General features: G+C 35.3%; 1 protein-coding gene across 6 annotated transcripts in view; it reads right to left on the bottom strand.

Moving 5' to 3' along the window:
* The window catches only part of TBC1D12 (TBC1 domain family member 12), a 99,890-nt gene that overhangs the window by 55,387 nt on the left and 27,404 nt on the right, over window positions 1-17,099 (bottom strand). For 2 of the 6 annotated variants that reach the window (XM_042908011.1, XM_042908010.1), the window contains exons 2-3: window positions 9,484-9,607; window positions 5,749-5,785 (exon numbers count right to left, since the gene is read on the bottom strand). The exons of 1 other annotated variant lie outside the window; for it this stretch is intronic. Coding sequence is in view for 1 of the 5 variants with exons in the window: in XM_042908009.1 (XP_042763943.1) it covers window positions 9,484-9,607 (124 nt within the window). In the remaining 4 variants the exon portion in view is untranslated. Of the gene's footprint in view, window positions 1-2,876; window positions 2,924-5,748; window positions 5,786-9,483; window positions 9,608-17,099 lie in introns of those variants that run through there. 3 more of the 6 variants (XR_006194396.1, XM_042908009.1, XM_042908013.1) reach the window with 2 other exon arrangements.

The raw sequence follows: 17,099 nt of genomic DNA, 5'->3' as shown, positions 1-17,099 counted from the left end.
AAATTTATTATTTTTATTATTCTTAACTGATCTAACAGATAACAGCTTGTTCAAAATAATGACATATCCAATTACATCTGTATTTATAAATATGTATATTTGTGTGTGTATATACACATACATCTTTAAGTATATATGCTCATATATAAATGAAATGAATTACAGCAAGGATACAAAGGATAGAAGGAGAAGGATTTGATTATATGATAAAGTACTTGGCACTATTTGTGAAATAGTATGTGTTCCTTGAAAATGAACTTGGACTAGCAGGAAATAAAATCATATTGCAAACTCTAGGGAAACCACTAATGAAATTTTTAAAAGATCATCATTGTAGAAAATCTGAAAGAATAGACAATGCCTAGAACTAACTAACAAGAGATTATAGCAAGGTTGTAGGATACAATGAAAGTCAATTGCTTCCCTATGTTCTAGCAATAAAAAAATGGAATTTAAAAATTAAAACACATAAACACATTAGTATCCAAGGAAATGAAATACTTAGGTATAAATCTAATAAAATATGTACAAGATGTACATGGGGAAAATTACAAAACTCTGATGAAAGATATCAAAGAAGAACTAAGTAAATGGGGAGATATGCCATGTTTATAGTTAGGAAGAGTCAGTATTGCCAAGATGTCAATTCTTCCCAAATTTACAGATTGAACACGATCTCACTGAAAATCCTGGCAAGTTATTTTGTGGATATTAACAAAGTGACTCTGAAGTTTATATGTAGAGGCAAAAGACCCAGAATCGCAAACTCAGTAATGAAGAAGAATACAGTTGGAAGACTCATACTACCTGCCTTCAAGACTTACAAGAAAGCGACAATAATCAAGATAGTGTGGTATTGACAAGAGAGACAGATCAATGAGACAGAAGAAACAGTCTAGAAATTGTCCCACAAAAATAGTCGACTAATCTTTGATAAAGGAGCAAAGGCAACACAATCAAAGTCTTCTTAACAAACAGTGAATAACTGGATATCCACATGCAAAAAAATGAAATGAATCTCGACATAGACCTTACACTATTCACAAAAAGTAACTTGACATAAATGTAAAACAAAAAGTTATAAAACTCCCTAGAAGGCAGAAGAAAACGTAAATGACTTTAGTCATGGTAATGATTTTTTTTTGCTATAACACCAAAAGCATAATCCATGAAAGAAATCATTGAGAAGCAAGCTTTATTAAAATGAAAAACTTTTGCTCTGTAAAAGATGATGTAAGAGAATGAGAAGACAAGCCACAAACTGGCAGGAAATACTTGCAAAAGATACCTCTGATAAAGAACAGCATATTTAGCCAAAATAAACAAAAAACTCTTAAAATTTGTCTATTGAGTTGTTCTTATTGTTATAAAATGAAAAACCAAATTAAAAAATGGCAAAAGATCTCAAGAGATACCTCACTAAAGAAGATATACAGATAACAAGTAAACATAAGAAAAGATGTTCCATCTCACATGCTAATAGAGAACTGCAAGTTAAAATAACAGTAAGATACCACCGCACACCTACTAGAATGGTCAAAATCCAAAACACCGACAACACCAAATGCTGGTAAGGATGTGGAGCAACAGGAACTCTTACTCACTGCTGATGGGAATGCAAAATGGTATAACCACTTTGGAAGACAGTTTGGCTGTTTATTACAAAACTAAACATAACTCTTACCATATTGATCCAGCAATCGGAAGGAATCCTTGGCATTTACCCAAATGAAATGAAAACTTATACCCATTAAAAAAACAAAAAGAAAAAGAAAAAACCTGCTCATGGATGTTTTACAGCAGCTTTATTCATTACTGCCAAAATTTGGGAGCAACCCAAATGTCCTTCAGTAAGTAAACAAACTATGGTACATCCAGACAATAGATAAATGAACTATGGCATATGCACACAACTGAGTATTATTCAGCACTAAAAAGAAATGAGCTACTGAGCAATGAAAAGACATGAAGGAAACTAAAATGCATATTGCTAAGTGACAGAAGCCAAACTGAAAAGGCTGCATACTGAATGATGCCAATCATACGACATTCTGGAAAAGGAAAACTATGGAGACAATAAAAAGATAATTGGTTGCCAAGGGGTTGGGGTGCTGGTTAGGATGAACAGGCAGAGCAGAGAGGATTTAGGGCAGTGAAAATATTCCATATGCTACTATAATGTCATTATACATCTGTCAAAACCCATAGAACATACAACACCAAGAGTACACCCTAATGTAAACTATAACTTTGGGTGATTATGATGGGTCAGTGTAGAGTCACTGAATGTAACAAATGTACCACACTGTGGTACAGGATGTCAACAGAGGGAGAGGTTGTGCACGTGTCTGGACCGGACATATATAGGAACTCTCTGTACTTTCTGCTCAATTTTGCTATGAATCCAAAACTATTCAAAAAGTAGTTTATCAATTTAAGAAATACATATGTAAACCAAACCCAGCAATACACCAAATGGGTAACAACTGTGGCTAATTGGGAGTTTATCCCAGGAATAAGTTGGTTTAACAATCAAAAAACTTTTTCAACTCAGTAAGAAAAATGTCCAAAACAGACTGCATCAGAACTCTGCCTCGTCTTGATGAATGAAAAAACTAAATAGCTAGTGCCATCAGGTACTTGAGAGACATAAATTCAAATCTCTCAAGGATGATACCACCTTAGCCTTCAAATTGTTTTTTACATACAGTGTTTCAAATATTATATCCAGGACCCAAGCAAAGGTAACTAGGCACACACAGAGATAAAACAGCATCTGACAAAAACTAGCAGAAATGATTTTCAATACAAACAGACCTATAGAATTTCCAGACACTGGAGTTATCAGACACAGGCTATGAAACAACTATACTTACTATGTTTAAGGAGATAAAGGCCAAGCTTGAAATTTCAGCAGGGAACTGTAAACTGTAAAAAGTGATATAGCAGATTTGAAAAGGAACCAACCAGAAACACAAGAAATGAAAAACACAAATCTGACATTAGGAACTCAATGTATGGGGCTATATTCTTGGTACATTCTCTAGGTAATCCACTGTATTTAGGAACCAGAATCATAGACTATTAAAATAAATATTAAAGCCCTGGTTTGCCAACTCACTCTTTTCTAATTTAGCTTCTATAATGCCTCCAGAATTACTTTCCTAATATATGAGTTTGATGTCTCAGTACCTTATTTAAAATTATTTTGGATAAAACCCAACTCTCTAATCTTGTGGCTAATCACCTTTCACAATCTACCCTATATCCTGGATATACTAGCCTATTAACAAGTCTTGTGCATTCCTGCTTGCTCATTCAATTTCCTCTTTCTAGAATGGCTTTCCCCATCTTGTCTACCTACTACACTTCAGAACACAATTCCTAGGTCATCCCTGAGCAAAATTAATTACTCTTTCATATATACTCTTCATACTTTGTTCACAACTCTACTACAGCACTCAACATCATTAAAATTACAGAGGAAGCTTTGCCTCCTCCCACCCCCACAGTTATACTGGAATAATTTAAAGGCTAGGACTCATATTTACTTCTATCCCAAGAGCCTAAACCATACCTATTGTATTATACACAGTCAATGTAAGTCAAATAAATTATATATGTATTGAAATAAAAGCCAATTTCAGAGAAGAATCTAGAACCAGTTCAAGAATTTTGTTCTTCAATTTCTGCTAGAGAAAATGCTTAGAGTTTGCTAACATGAGGTCACATGGTGAGAGCTGGCAGCAGAATAGTATTCTGCTACACTCTAATGACTTGGGCTCTGTAGCTAAAGGGTTCTACCAGAAGGAAGGTGTACTAGGATGGAAATGTGAGAAAAGATCAGACTATGGGTTCAAAGGGAGGGTGGCAGGAGTCTCTGAATAGCTTCTTAAAGAAGAAAAATACTGGAACTGGGGAGAAGAAAGAATAAAATAGGAGCTTCTCTTCCAAAGACAACATGAAAACCAAAACAGCCTGACACATAAACTGATTTGACTTTGAGTTTCAGTAGACAGTGAGAACACCTCTCCTAAAGGAGTTGATGTTAAAACTGCATCGCCAAATAAGCCCTCATGTTTCAGTATGCTGTGAACAGTTTATAGACAGCCAAAATAATGCTTTAGAAATGGAAGTAACTCCCCATGTGGACATCTCTACATGTGCACCCAAGATAAAGAGGCTCTCTCACACAACAACTTGATCCAAGAGCTAGGGAAACCATCATGCATGCAGTAAAGAGGATAAAGCCAATTATTATGCCTTTGCTGATTCTAAATTTTATTCCAGAAGCTGTGAATTAGCAGAAATAAAATCTGCCCCATAATTCAAGCTTAAATGAAACCTTGGGGTAATACATTTCATTGCCCTTTTGCATACAGGAATGCCTCAGTAAACTTTATTTTGGTAGTTATTAGCACAATTTTGTTTAGTCTAATTTGATGCCTAACATAATATACAATTCTGACATAAAGACAGAATGAGTATAACTTTTAATATAACTTTGATGTTCAAACTGTACTTCTGGAATCAAATAACAGGTAGTCAGTATTTACAGACTGTAACCTCTTCCCAAGTCTATTTCTCTGATAATAGAAAAAAAATTTTCCCCAAATCCTACCCTATTCAATTTGTGAGAACTTACTGCTTTTATTCTTTTAATTTTCTTTAACTAACATAAGCTTCTCTCTTAGGGCTTATGCTTTTCTCCTCTCCAAGAAGCAGAGGCTGAGCTATTATGAATTCCTCTCTCAATTTTCAGACCATACAAATTAGCTTTTATAAAATCAATTTATTCACACATAAAAAAGACCTAATAATTTATCATTAACTATAAAATAAAGAATATATGCAGCTGGAAAGGTAGTTATTCACTACCTTCTCAAGGTGACATTACATTAGGTAAATAAAGGTGAAAATAAAACACAAGGGTGTAACAATTTTAAGGATTTTTCAAAAATAAATTCTGCATATAGTCCAGTTCCTCTACAATTTAACCACAAAGGAGATAGGTACTTTATGAACTACTCAAATTATACACCAAAGGTATCTATGTTTAAGCATAATTAAACCCAACAAATTGTTTTCAAATATTCTAATGCTATACACACCAATAAAATTATTAACCAGAATATTAAGCTCTAACACTTTCACAATGTTATATATTTAAGTACTGCTCACAAAGCTCACATATTCTAGTCCTTTCCATAATGTTATTGTTCCTGCAGTAAAACGTTTCAAAGGCAAAGGTTGAACTGAGGAGAGTAACCTATTCTTTTAGACTTTCAGATGCTCAGATTAAGAAATCCGTTAGTGTCTTAAAACCTTTTTCCCTGACCTGTCAAAAGTTATATAAAAGTGATTCAACCATCCAACTAAAACTTCACTCAGAAAAAGACATAAGTGATGAAAAACTAGAATCATCATCTAAATACTACAATCTTATTTTCTCCTTAAAGATGCCAATATAAAAGTGTCTAGCAACAAAAGGTCACTTTCTACTAAAATAGTGTCAGTTTGACATAAATGGGGTATATTCAATCTACTATGCAATCATGTTACAATTATACATAACATGGCTCATTTGTAATCATTCTTACTTGCAGTTTGGAGGTCATAAGACAAGCTATGTAGCTATATTCCAACTTTGGCCTATTAATTTAGGAAAACCAAAAACAGGTCAATTGAATCACAATATAACTGAAATACTATTTATAATTAATAGATGCAATTTTTAACATGGCTCACCAACAGGTTCAAAAGGCCACAAGCAGGAATTTCACACCTACAAGAGAACACATGTGATAATCCTCATAAAATAATATTATGAATATTCATGTGATTTGGGAATTGATTCAAGTTAAATGCCAAACTTGGGTCAGTTTGACTTTGCTAGTATCCTAAAATGATTTTTATGTTGCTTTATGTTAACAGGAAAAGCACTAAAATTGATCAGACCTTTAATAAATTTACTAGAAGAATAAAATTTAAAAAAAATACTTAATCTACAAATATCTTTCACTTATGAAGTTCATGTATCTCTGAAAAGCTGTAGGTGCAAAACATATGAAGTTAAATAAGGCAAAAAAATTATATATATAGTGACATTCTATTCTTGAAATGAGTTATAAAAATATATATAACACCATATATATATATATATAAATATATACACACAAAAATAATTATATGTGCTTCCATACAAAAAAAGAATTTTAAAAGGCCTAAAAATGTGAAGGGAAAGTGAAATGAAACATATCTTCCTATAATGATTTATGTTTTATAAAGAATGTAATCATGTGTAATTATTAAGGAAGAAAAAAGTTTGTAAATCAAACCTTTACTTTTTCTATATAGTTTCTTTATAATCTTATAGATGTCTTTCTACCAGAAAGAAAATTCTGGCCCAATAACATTCATACTCAAGAATACAGCAACTCCCTTCTGAATATCTGCTTTAAAAATATATATATACTATGAAATACTACTATTTTAATCTCCCAATAAATCTTACTATTTTGCCACATTCAAAAAGCAAGTAAGGAATGCTTAAAAAGCCCAAAGGAATGTATTTTTCCTTTGAATTTTTAGCATTGACTCACTTTTGCAGGCACTTTTACACTGCAATTACTAGCTACCTTCATTTTCTACAGCCTGAATAGCATAAGGCCCTACCTTAAAACATGAAAGATGTGTCCTAACATTCTTCATGGCTTTACTGATATCTTCATTTTTGATTTCTGGCTCCAAACATATAATATCCATTCAAAAGGAGTACATGGTAAAGGGTCTCAAATATATTTTTATATTCATGTTTTACAGAGTTTAAAAGTCACGGCTGAGAAAACACGTTTTCAAGCAGGAACAGAGACACAAAGTTATAAATGTGCTGTTACCAATAAAGAAAATCATGCCCACCTTGAAAACGACAACTGCAGGGAAGAGGATAGCAAACTCAGACAAATGGGGAGTAAAGGACATACAGAGAAAGAGAGAAAGAGAAAGCAAAAAGGGAGAGGCAGAAACAGGTTCAATCACATGGGAGACACATATTTTGAGGGTGGACACATATTTTTCTTATTATGAAGAACAAAGACTTCATGACCCACCATACCTCCCAGAAAACAACCAACCATGAAAAAAGTACCAAAATACACAATAGTACCTACTCATCGCTGGAAAGGTCAAAAATTAAAAGGAGCAGCTAGCATCTGTAAAAAGCCAGACAAAGGACTAGAGAGGAGAGCAACTGCATTTCAACTCCACTCCCTCTTCCCATATGAAAAGTTGTTCTTTTCCTAACCACTCATCAAATTTTCACAGAATATATATGAAAAAGACAGAATATGACACCTTAGCTTTCCAAAATGAAAATAGCTGACTAAAAGTATACAACATATAAGTAAACAGATAATTATTCAACCAGTAATTTATTTAGAGACCTATCGCAGAATGTTTGCGTACATGAAGATAAAAGTATGCACATGCATATTTAAGGTAAACTACCATAAAGTCAAAAATACAAACCTTCGGGGCGCCTGGGTGGCGCAGTCGGTTAAGCGTCCGACTTCAGCCAGGTCACGATCTCACGGTCCGTGAGTTCGAGCCCCGCGTCAGGCTCTGGGCTGATGGCTCAGAGCCTGGAGCCTGTTTCCGATTCTGTGTCTCCCTCTCTCTCTGTCCCTCCCCCGTTCATGCTCTGTCTCTCTCTGTCCCAAAAAATAAAATAAACGTTGAAAAAAAAAAAAATTAAAAAAAAAAAAAAATACAAACCTTCAATAGCAAGACCACTGTTTTGCCTCTAGAGGGCGAACTTGGTCTTCTGGAAAACTCTAGACAAGAGAAGTTACTTTCAGACCTAACAAAAAGTTAAAATTTAAGATGTCGAGATAGCAAAGATTTCCAAACTTTCTTGGTTAACAGTGCTCTTAGTGTACCATTAATTTTTTCATGGCTCCCCCTAAACCAACAGAAATACTTAAATCATTCTAGGTATGTCTAACAATTTAATAAGGATTTATGTCTTAACACTTTGTAGCCATTTGAAAACACAATACACATAAATTAAAGGAAAAAAGGTTTTCATTCTTAAATAACCACAATTAATTACTAATTGGAAATGTATGCTTGTTGTGCACCGTATCATTTCACAAACTTTGAAATCAGATTGGACATGATCACGCTCATTTCCTGTTAAACACTGATTTTTGCCCAGTATCTGATTTTCATTACAGCAGTCTTAGAAAAACCAGATTCACAAAGATATGATGCCATTTAATGTTGAAATTGTGTACAATCTCAAGCTAACAGTCTGCACTGTATCCAACAGATGTAGAGTAATCACGGAGTCCTAAGCTGCAGCACATGGGGTGCTTGGGCTCACAGCTTGGAAAACACAAACTACAGTTTCAAGTCCCAGCAGCTATATAAACTAGTCAGTATTTTAACTGTAAATAAAATTAACTATAACAAATGTTTGTAAAGATCTAAAAATTATTTTCTTATATTACTTGGGAAACCAGTTTTTCTTTGAGCAATAAAAGGAATACTATTAAATCCTTAATGGAAGATATTTTTTCCAATTTGAATGATGATTATTGTCTTAATGTAATAATTTTTATACATACTGGTTGTGTTGAATCTGAAAGAGGAAACAGGAAATGTATTACGTACATATCGTCTTCTGAGCAACAACTTCTAGGAACTTAAAAATGTCTGCAACTGATCCAGTCTCACTGCTTTCCAGCCTCACTGATCTCCTAATACTAATGAAACACTAGTTCAGGAGACAAATTAGATCTGAAATTCTTTTTTTTTTTTTTTTTTTTAAGTAGGCTTCATGGCCAGCGTGAAGCCCAACACCAGGTTTGAACTTACCACCCTGAGGTCAAGACCTGAGCTGAGACCAAGAGTTGGATGCTTAAGTGACTGAGCCACCCAGAAGCCTGAGATCTGAAATTCTTAAGAACTTCAGAATACGGATATTAGTACAGCTATTAGAAGAACTGGCTACTAAATTACTAGAAATAGATTACACACCCACTTATTTCACAAAGTCCTTGGTTTAGGTAGAACACCAGAAAAGTGACCAAAGACAAAGTTCAACCTCAAAATCTACTCAGTTTTTGCTTTCTATGGTTTTATCAATTGACATCTCCCTATATCCATAAAATCTGTGCCACTGGCAAACACCACAATGTTCAATTAGAAGTCAGAATATGTGGTAAGAGTGCTTAGCTAAGAAGAAAAACAAAACAAAAAACCAAAAAGCTATCCAAGGAATAAGTAGGAAAAAAAAATCACTGTACCATAAAACATAACTGAAAATATGTGCATGTTTTGTAAAAAGATTTAAGGTTACTACAAATAGCCAAAAATCCTCAAATTTTATATGTAGGAAAATATGAATGAAAGTGTAATATGATTATCAAGAAAAAAATACTTGAAAAGCTAAGACAAACCGCATGGCAATATTATACTTACCTGTTGAATGATTTTGGAAGTTTTCTGAAGATTCTCTCTGGGAGGGACTTTACCAAATAATTTCCAACCAGGAGCACTATGGACAACTGATTTGAGTTCCTTTGTCCTTTTTGGAAAAAGATTTCTGAAACAGAAAAAGTTACATGAATTGTGTTTTTTGTAACCAGGGTACTACTTAATGTTTTTTTTTTTTATTTTTTTTAATGTTTATTTTTGAGGGGGTGGGGGGAAAGGGCAGAGAGAGAGGGAGACACAGAATCTAAAGCAGGCTCCAGGCTCTGAGCTGTCAGCACACAGCCAAATGCAGGGCTCAAACTCCCTAACTGCAAGATCATGACCTGAGCTGATGTCACGCTTAACCAACTGAGTCACCCAGGCACCCTTTAATAATTTTTTTGAAGTATATTTATTCCCAAGACAAATACAAAATACTTTTAAATGAAAAAAAATTTTTTTTAAGATTTTCTATTTTTAAGTAATCTCTACATCCAATGCAGGGCTCAAACTCACAATCCTGAGATCTCTTGATTGCATGCTCGGTTGACTGAGCCAGCCAGGCACCCCAAATGAAATTACCATAAAACCTTGGATTGCAAGTAACTTGTTCTACAAGTGTTCCACAAGACAAGCAAACATTTCTAATAAATTTTAACTTGATAAATGAGCGATGGCTTGCAACAGGAGTGGTATGTGACGTCGAATGTCACATGATCACCACTGAGCCAATGGTTCTTGCAATTCACATCGATATACAAGTGCTTTAGATTACAAGCATGTTTCCAGAATGAATTATGCTTGTAAACAAAGGTTTTACTGTATCTCTACTACTTACACTACTATTAGACTAATAAGCTGAATTAAGAATACCTGACTTATAAAGAAATATTAGAAAAATCATCAACAAAAATACTAGATAAACAAATTGGGAACTGTAGAAAATGACAACTTTAAATAAAATGGAAACATCTGCTTTGAGTCAACTACAAAGAATACTAGAATTGACTGTATGTGTACTTGACAATAAAAGTCAAGAATTTGAGAAAAAAAAAAAGTTAAAGAGAAACTGTAAACAGATTGTTGGGAAAATACTAATTATTTTCAGTAACAATTTGTTATTGTTGCAATAAAAGGTCATCTAATGATCCTCCACTGCTATAATACAGGTTTATATAAATTGTTTTCTTATGGCAGGTACGTATTAGAAAGCTTATTGCCAAAGAGTCAATATACAGCCAAGGAAGAAAGTGTATCTCTCACTTAAGTCTAAAGAAAACCTGCACAAGGATCAAATTTTTATCTATCTCCAGGTACTTACCAACCAAATTAAGTATATTTTGTACATGTAAGCAGGACTGATATTTAATATATGTATCCATCAATAAAGCATGACCAGGGCACCCTCAGAAAGGTACTGATGAATCCAACTGAATAGGAACCCTTTTTATAAGCTGTGATATAAATAGTCATTAAGAAAAATTTTAATTTACATACAGTAATAGTTAGATTATCTGAAGTCCTAAATAACTTGGTTTATGTACAAACCATCATATATGTTATTTAAAAAACAATCTTGTAATAAGAAGAAGTTTAGATTTTAAAGCATAATGTTAAAGCTATTCTTCACGTTTAGAAAGGTAAAAATGAGCTCCTACAAAAGAATGTAGGGTAATTAATCCATAATAAGTTAAAGAGACACTCTCATTTTCTTGGGTGTGCCATGGAGGTGAACTGACAAAAATGTAGAGTAATTTCTACTTAGGGTACTCTGGAAGTTTCATCTCAGGGACAATATTGAGTGATTCAATTTTCCACTTAAGATCTAGGTTGGAGGGGTGTCTGGGTGGCTCAGACAGTTAAACATTTGACTTTGGCTCAAGTCATGATCCCATGGTTTGTGGGTTCGAGCCTAGCATTAGGCTCCACATTGACAGTGTGCAGCCTGCTTGGGATTCTCTCTGCCTCTCCTTCTGCTCCTCCCCCACTCATGCTTTTTTCTCTCAAAAATAAACGTAAAAAAAAATAAGATCTAGGTTGGAGGAGTGGTATATTTATAACATACAATTTCAAGCCTCAAAGGATGGCCTATTAATTTAAATATTTGATATCTTGGGGCACCTGGCTGGCTCAGTCGGTTAAGTGTCTGACTTCAACTCAGGTCATGATCTCACGGTCCATGAGTTCGAGCCCCGCATCGGGCTCTGTGCTGTCAGTTCAGAGTCTGGAGCCTGCTTCGGATTCTGTATCTCCCTCTCTCTCTACCCCTCCCCCACTCACACTCTGTCTCTATCAAAAAACGAATAAATGTTAAAAAAAATTTTAAATATTTGACATCTCATGTGTAGTAACAGACTGAATTTGAATGAGCATTTCTCCTTCAAAATAAATGTGAAACTGTTAAGTGTTCTTGATAGAGGGCACTGAAGAGATGCTGCATGAGAAAGAGGCTCTCTTATGGTTTCCAGCTGCTGCAGAGTAGGTCAGTGCTATGGGTGTGAGGACATCCAGGAGAACTCTGCTCCGTCATGTGCCCAGAACATGTAGTCCCTCAGCAAACCTACGGCATCGACAAACTCAGCCTGAAAATGGCTTTCCCGCAGCTTTCTTAATGTGTAAACTAGCACCCCAAAGACTTCCTGGGGGCAGTGATATACCAATTCCCTTGGTAAGCCCCACACAACTCACCTGTACTCCCTGGCCGGTTCTCACCAAGCCATGCTATGCTCCCCCTACCAGCCCTTATGTGGCCTGCCTACACTCCAAAAGTTTGTCATACAGCCATGCTAAAGAACAGGAGAAAATCTTTGTCACCATGGTTTATGCAAAAAATTACTGAATATGACAAAGTCATTATACATAAAATAAAAACAGGGGAACCTGGGTGGCTTAGTTGTCTGACTGTTGATTTCTGATTCAGGTCATGATTTCAAGGTTCATGAGATCAAGTCCCACGTCTGTACTGTCAGCGCAGAGCCTGCTTGGGATTCTGTCTTCCTCTCTCTGTCTCCACTGCTCATGCTCTCCCCCTCTCTCAAAATAAATAAACATTTAAAAAAATAAATTGGCCTTAATCAAATTTAAAACAAATTTAAATTAGATTTGTACTTCAAAAGCATCACTGTTGCAAAATGGAGGAAGGGGAAGACCCAGAGGTCAGTACCTCCCCAAAGTAAAAACTGAGCTAGAAAGAGCAATTGTAATCAACTACTTTAGAACCTTATCAAACACTTGTAACAAACAGGGAAGTACATGAAGGAAGAGGGTGCTGATCTTTCCTAAGTGAACAGCATGGGTAAACCAACCACCTTCCTCAATTTCTCAGCCCCTCCCTCCCACAGTAATGAGGATTAGGAGCCCATCATTCTGAAGTGATTGACTGGTGTCAGGAGGAATAGCTGGAATCATGGCCTTCTAAAATATGGGGTCATGAATTTTGGTTGGACTGACAGAACCCTGAGGAACCAGCACAGACAGCTGTATCAGTTTCAATCATCTTGCAGTACCTTTTACTGGTGGTGTCCACTGGAACATTAAAACAGATTAAACTCTCTTTGTCCCTGTTTTTGAGCCAGATATTTAAGGAATACATCTTTGTCAGGCTACCAACTGACTGCAGACATAATAAGAACAGAAATTTGTGACCACACACAAAAAGGATTATACACTTAGCAAAATAGTTTAGAAATATCATAACTGGATGACTCTACCACTCAACAAGCAAAATCAGCAATCATTGAAGAGTAACAGATTTATAGAATTACATTACAATAATCAAAATGTCCAGCTCTCAACAAAAAATTACAATACACACAAAGAGAGAGCCATTTACAGAAAAGAGAGGATCTGGTAACAAACATACCAGAGAAAGTCCAGAAAGTGGAATTACTACTCAAAGATGTTAAATTAACTGTCTTAAATATACCCAAGAAGCTAAAGGAAACCACAAAGAAATGGGGGTGGGGTGGGGAATGTATGAACAAATTAAGAATATTAATAAGGAAAAAGTATTATAAAAAAGAACCAAACAAATTCTGGAGCTGAAAATTTGTATAACTAAAATGAAAAGTTTCACAGTGGAGTTCAACATCAGATTATGGCAAGCAGAAGAAAGAATGAACAAATGGGAAGGAAAGATAAGACAATTGAAATTATCCGGTGTTGGGGTGCTTGGGTGGCTTAGTCAGTTAAGCATTCAACTCTTGGTTTTGGTTCAGGTTGTGATCTCATGGTTCATGGGATTGAGCCCCGCATCCGGCTCCACACTGACAGCATGGAGCCTGCTTAGGATTCTCTCTCTCCCTTTCTCTCTGCTCCTCCTCTGCCCATGTGTGCTCACTCATGCTCTCTCTCTTTCAAAAATAAAAGAACTTAAAAAAGAAAAGAAGACAAGTCCCTGGGTGGCTCAGTCCATGATCTCATAGTTCTTGAGTTCGAGCCCTGCCTTGGGTGAGCTCAAGCCCCACTTCAGAGGAGCTTGAGCTCTGCTTCAGGTTCCATGGGATTCTCTCCCTTTCTCTCACTCTCCCTCTCTGTCCCTTGCTCACTTGTGCCCTCAAAAAAAAAAAAAAAAAAAAAAAAAAGAGAGAGAGAGAGAGAGAGAAAGAATAACAAAGAGCGGTCCCTGAGTAACCTATGGGACATTATCAAATGTAAACACATACACACATACCATAAGAGTCCCAGAAGAAGAGAAAAACAGAGGGGCAGAAAAAACTGTTTAAGAAATAAAGGCTAAAAATGTCTCAAATATGATGAAAGACATGAATGTACACAACCAAGCTCAACAAACTTCAAGCAGAAAAAAACTCAAGGAGATACACATTGAGACAAATTATAGTCGTACTGCTAAAACCCAAAGGCAAAGAGAAAATTTTAAAAGCACCAAGAGAGAAGCAGATAACACAAAGAAGGGATCTTCAATAAGATTAACAACTGATTTCTCATCAGAAACCCTGGGGGCCAAAAAGTAATGGGATAACATTTAAAATTCTAAAAGAAAAAAAAAAACAAAAAACTAGCAACCAAAAATTCTATGTGGCAAATCCATCATTCAAGAATGAAAGAGAAATGAAGACATTTCTAGATGAACAAAAGTTGAAGGAGCTCATTACCAACAGATTATATGCAAAAGGAAACTCTTCAGGCTGAAATGAAAAACAGCTAGAGAACAACCTGAAGCCATGAGAAGAAATACAAAGTATTTGTAAAATTAGCTACGTAGGTAAACATCAAAGCCAGTATTATTGTATTTTTGGTTTATAACACTACTTTTTTTCCTATGTAATTCAAAAGGCAAATATATAAAACAGTATTTATAAATTTATGTTAACGGACACACAATGTAAATGTACTTTCTGACAATAGCAATATAAAGAAGGAAGGACACAGATGTAGTAGCAGTGTGTATGTATATTAATGAGACTAACTTGATATTATTGAAAATAAGTTGTTTTAAGTTTAAGATGTTATGTGTAATCCCTAAAGTTACCACTAAACTTAAAAATATACAGAAAAGGAAAAAAGGGAATCAAAATAGTCCACTACAAAAATTCAACTAAATGCCAAAAAGGGGTAACGGAGGAATTGATGAACAAAAACCATAAAAGACATACTGAAAACAAATAGCTAAATGGCAGATGTAAATCCTTCCTCACCAACAATTATTTTAAATCTAAGTCGATTAAACCCTCCAAAGGAGAGATATTGGCAGACTGAGTTAAAAACTATCCATATGTGTCTTAGAGACTACTTTTTATTTTTATTTTTTATTTATTTTTAAAAGACTATTTTTAAAACTGAAGTCCAGTTGACAGCAAGAGACTCACTTTACATTTAAAAAAAACACAAAGAAGTTGAAAATAAAAGAATTGAAAATTATATTGAAAGCACATAATAACCAAGAAAGGGCTGGACTGGCTACATTACTGTCAGGCAAAATGGTCGTTAAGTCAAAAAAGGTTACTAGAGACAAAGGAGAATGTTATATGTTGAAAAAATACTTAATCCAGTAAGAAGATATAACCATTATTTTACTATTATTATTTTTAATGTTTATTAATTTTTGAGAGAGAGACACAGAGTATGAGCAGGGGAGGAGCAGAGAGAGGGAGACACAGAATCAGAAGTAAGCTTCAGGCTTCAGCCATCAGCACAAGAGCCCAATGCGGGGCTCGAACTCATAAACCTCGAGATCATGCCTGAGCTAAAGTCAGACGCTTAACTGACTGAGCCACCCAGGTGCCCCTATATTATTATTTTCTTATGTTTATTTTTCAGAGAAAGAGAGACAGCCAGACAGAGCATGAGTGGGGGAGGGGCAGAGAGAGAGGGAGACACAGAATCTGAAGCAGGCTCCAGGCTCTGAGCTGTCAGCACAGAGCCTAGGCAGAGCTTGAACTCATGAACCGCGAGATCATGACCTGAGCCAAAGTCGGACGCTTAACCAACTGAGCCATCCAGACACCCCAAGATATAACTATAACTATATATAACTATATATTCACCTAACAAGAGCCCTAAAATATGTGAAGCAAAAATTGACAACATTGAACAGAGAAATAGACAGTTCTAGAGTAATAACTGGATATATCAATAGCCTACTTTCAATAATACATAAAACAAACCAGACAGATCAAAAAGGAAAAGACTAAAACATTATAAATCAATTAACCTAAAAGGCATACACAGCACACTCCACCCAAACAGTCAAATACACATTCTTCAAGGGCACATAGGACATCTTCTAGAATGAAATGTATGTTAACCCACAAGTCTTAATAAGCTTAAAAAGATTGAAATCGTGCAAAGTATCTTTTCCAACCACAATGAGACCAGAAATCAATAACAGAAAACAAACTGGAAAATTCCCAAATATGTGGGAATTAAACAAAACAGTCTTAAATGACTAGTAGGTCAAAGAAAATAAAATCACAAGGTTAATTAGAAAACACCTTGAGATGAACTGAAACAAACAACATACCCAAGCTTATGTGATACGGCTAAGGGAGAAATTTACAGTAAACACATACATTAAAAAAGAACCGGGGGCGCCTGGGTGGCTCAGTTGGTTGAGCATCCAACTTCAGCTAAGGTCATGGTCTCACAGTTCGTGAGTTCAGGCTCAGTGTTGGGACTCTGTTCTGACAGCTCAGAGCCTGGAGCCTGCTTCAGATTCGGTGTCTCCCTCTCTCTCTGCCCCTAACCCACTCTCATTCTGTCTCTCTCAAAAATAAACATTTTTTTAAAAATTAACAAAACAAAAACAAAAACAACACACAGGGTTCCTGAGTGGCTCAGTCAGTTGAGTGTCCAACTTTTGATTTCGGCTCAGGTCATGATCCCAGGGTCATGAGATAGAGCCCCAAGTCCAGCTCCAGGCTGAGCATGCAGCCTACTTAAGATTCTCCTTCTCTTGCCCTCCTAATCCTCCCCACCCAAAAATAAAAAAATAAAAAATAAAAAAAATTTAAAAAGAACCATCTCTTATCAATTACTTAACTACACTCATGAAGAAACCACAAAAAGAAGAGCAAATTAAACCCAAAGCTGGCATAAGGAAATAAATAATAAAGATTAAAGTGGGTATAAATGAAATAGAGAATAGAAAAGAGAAAAATTTT

Source organism: Panthera leo, chromosome D2, assembly GCF_018350215.1.
Source record: "Panthera leo isolate Ple1 chromosome D2, P.leo_Ple1_pat1.1, whole genome shotgun sequence".
Taxonomy (NCBI): domain Eukaryota; kingdom Metazoa; phylum Chordata; class Mammalia; order Carnivora; family Felidae; genus Panthera; species Panthera leo.
This window is presented reverse-complemented; position numbering and strand designations above follow the sequence as displayed.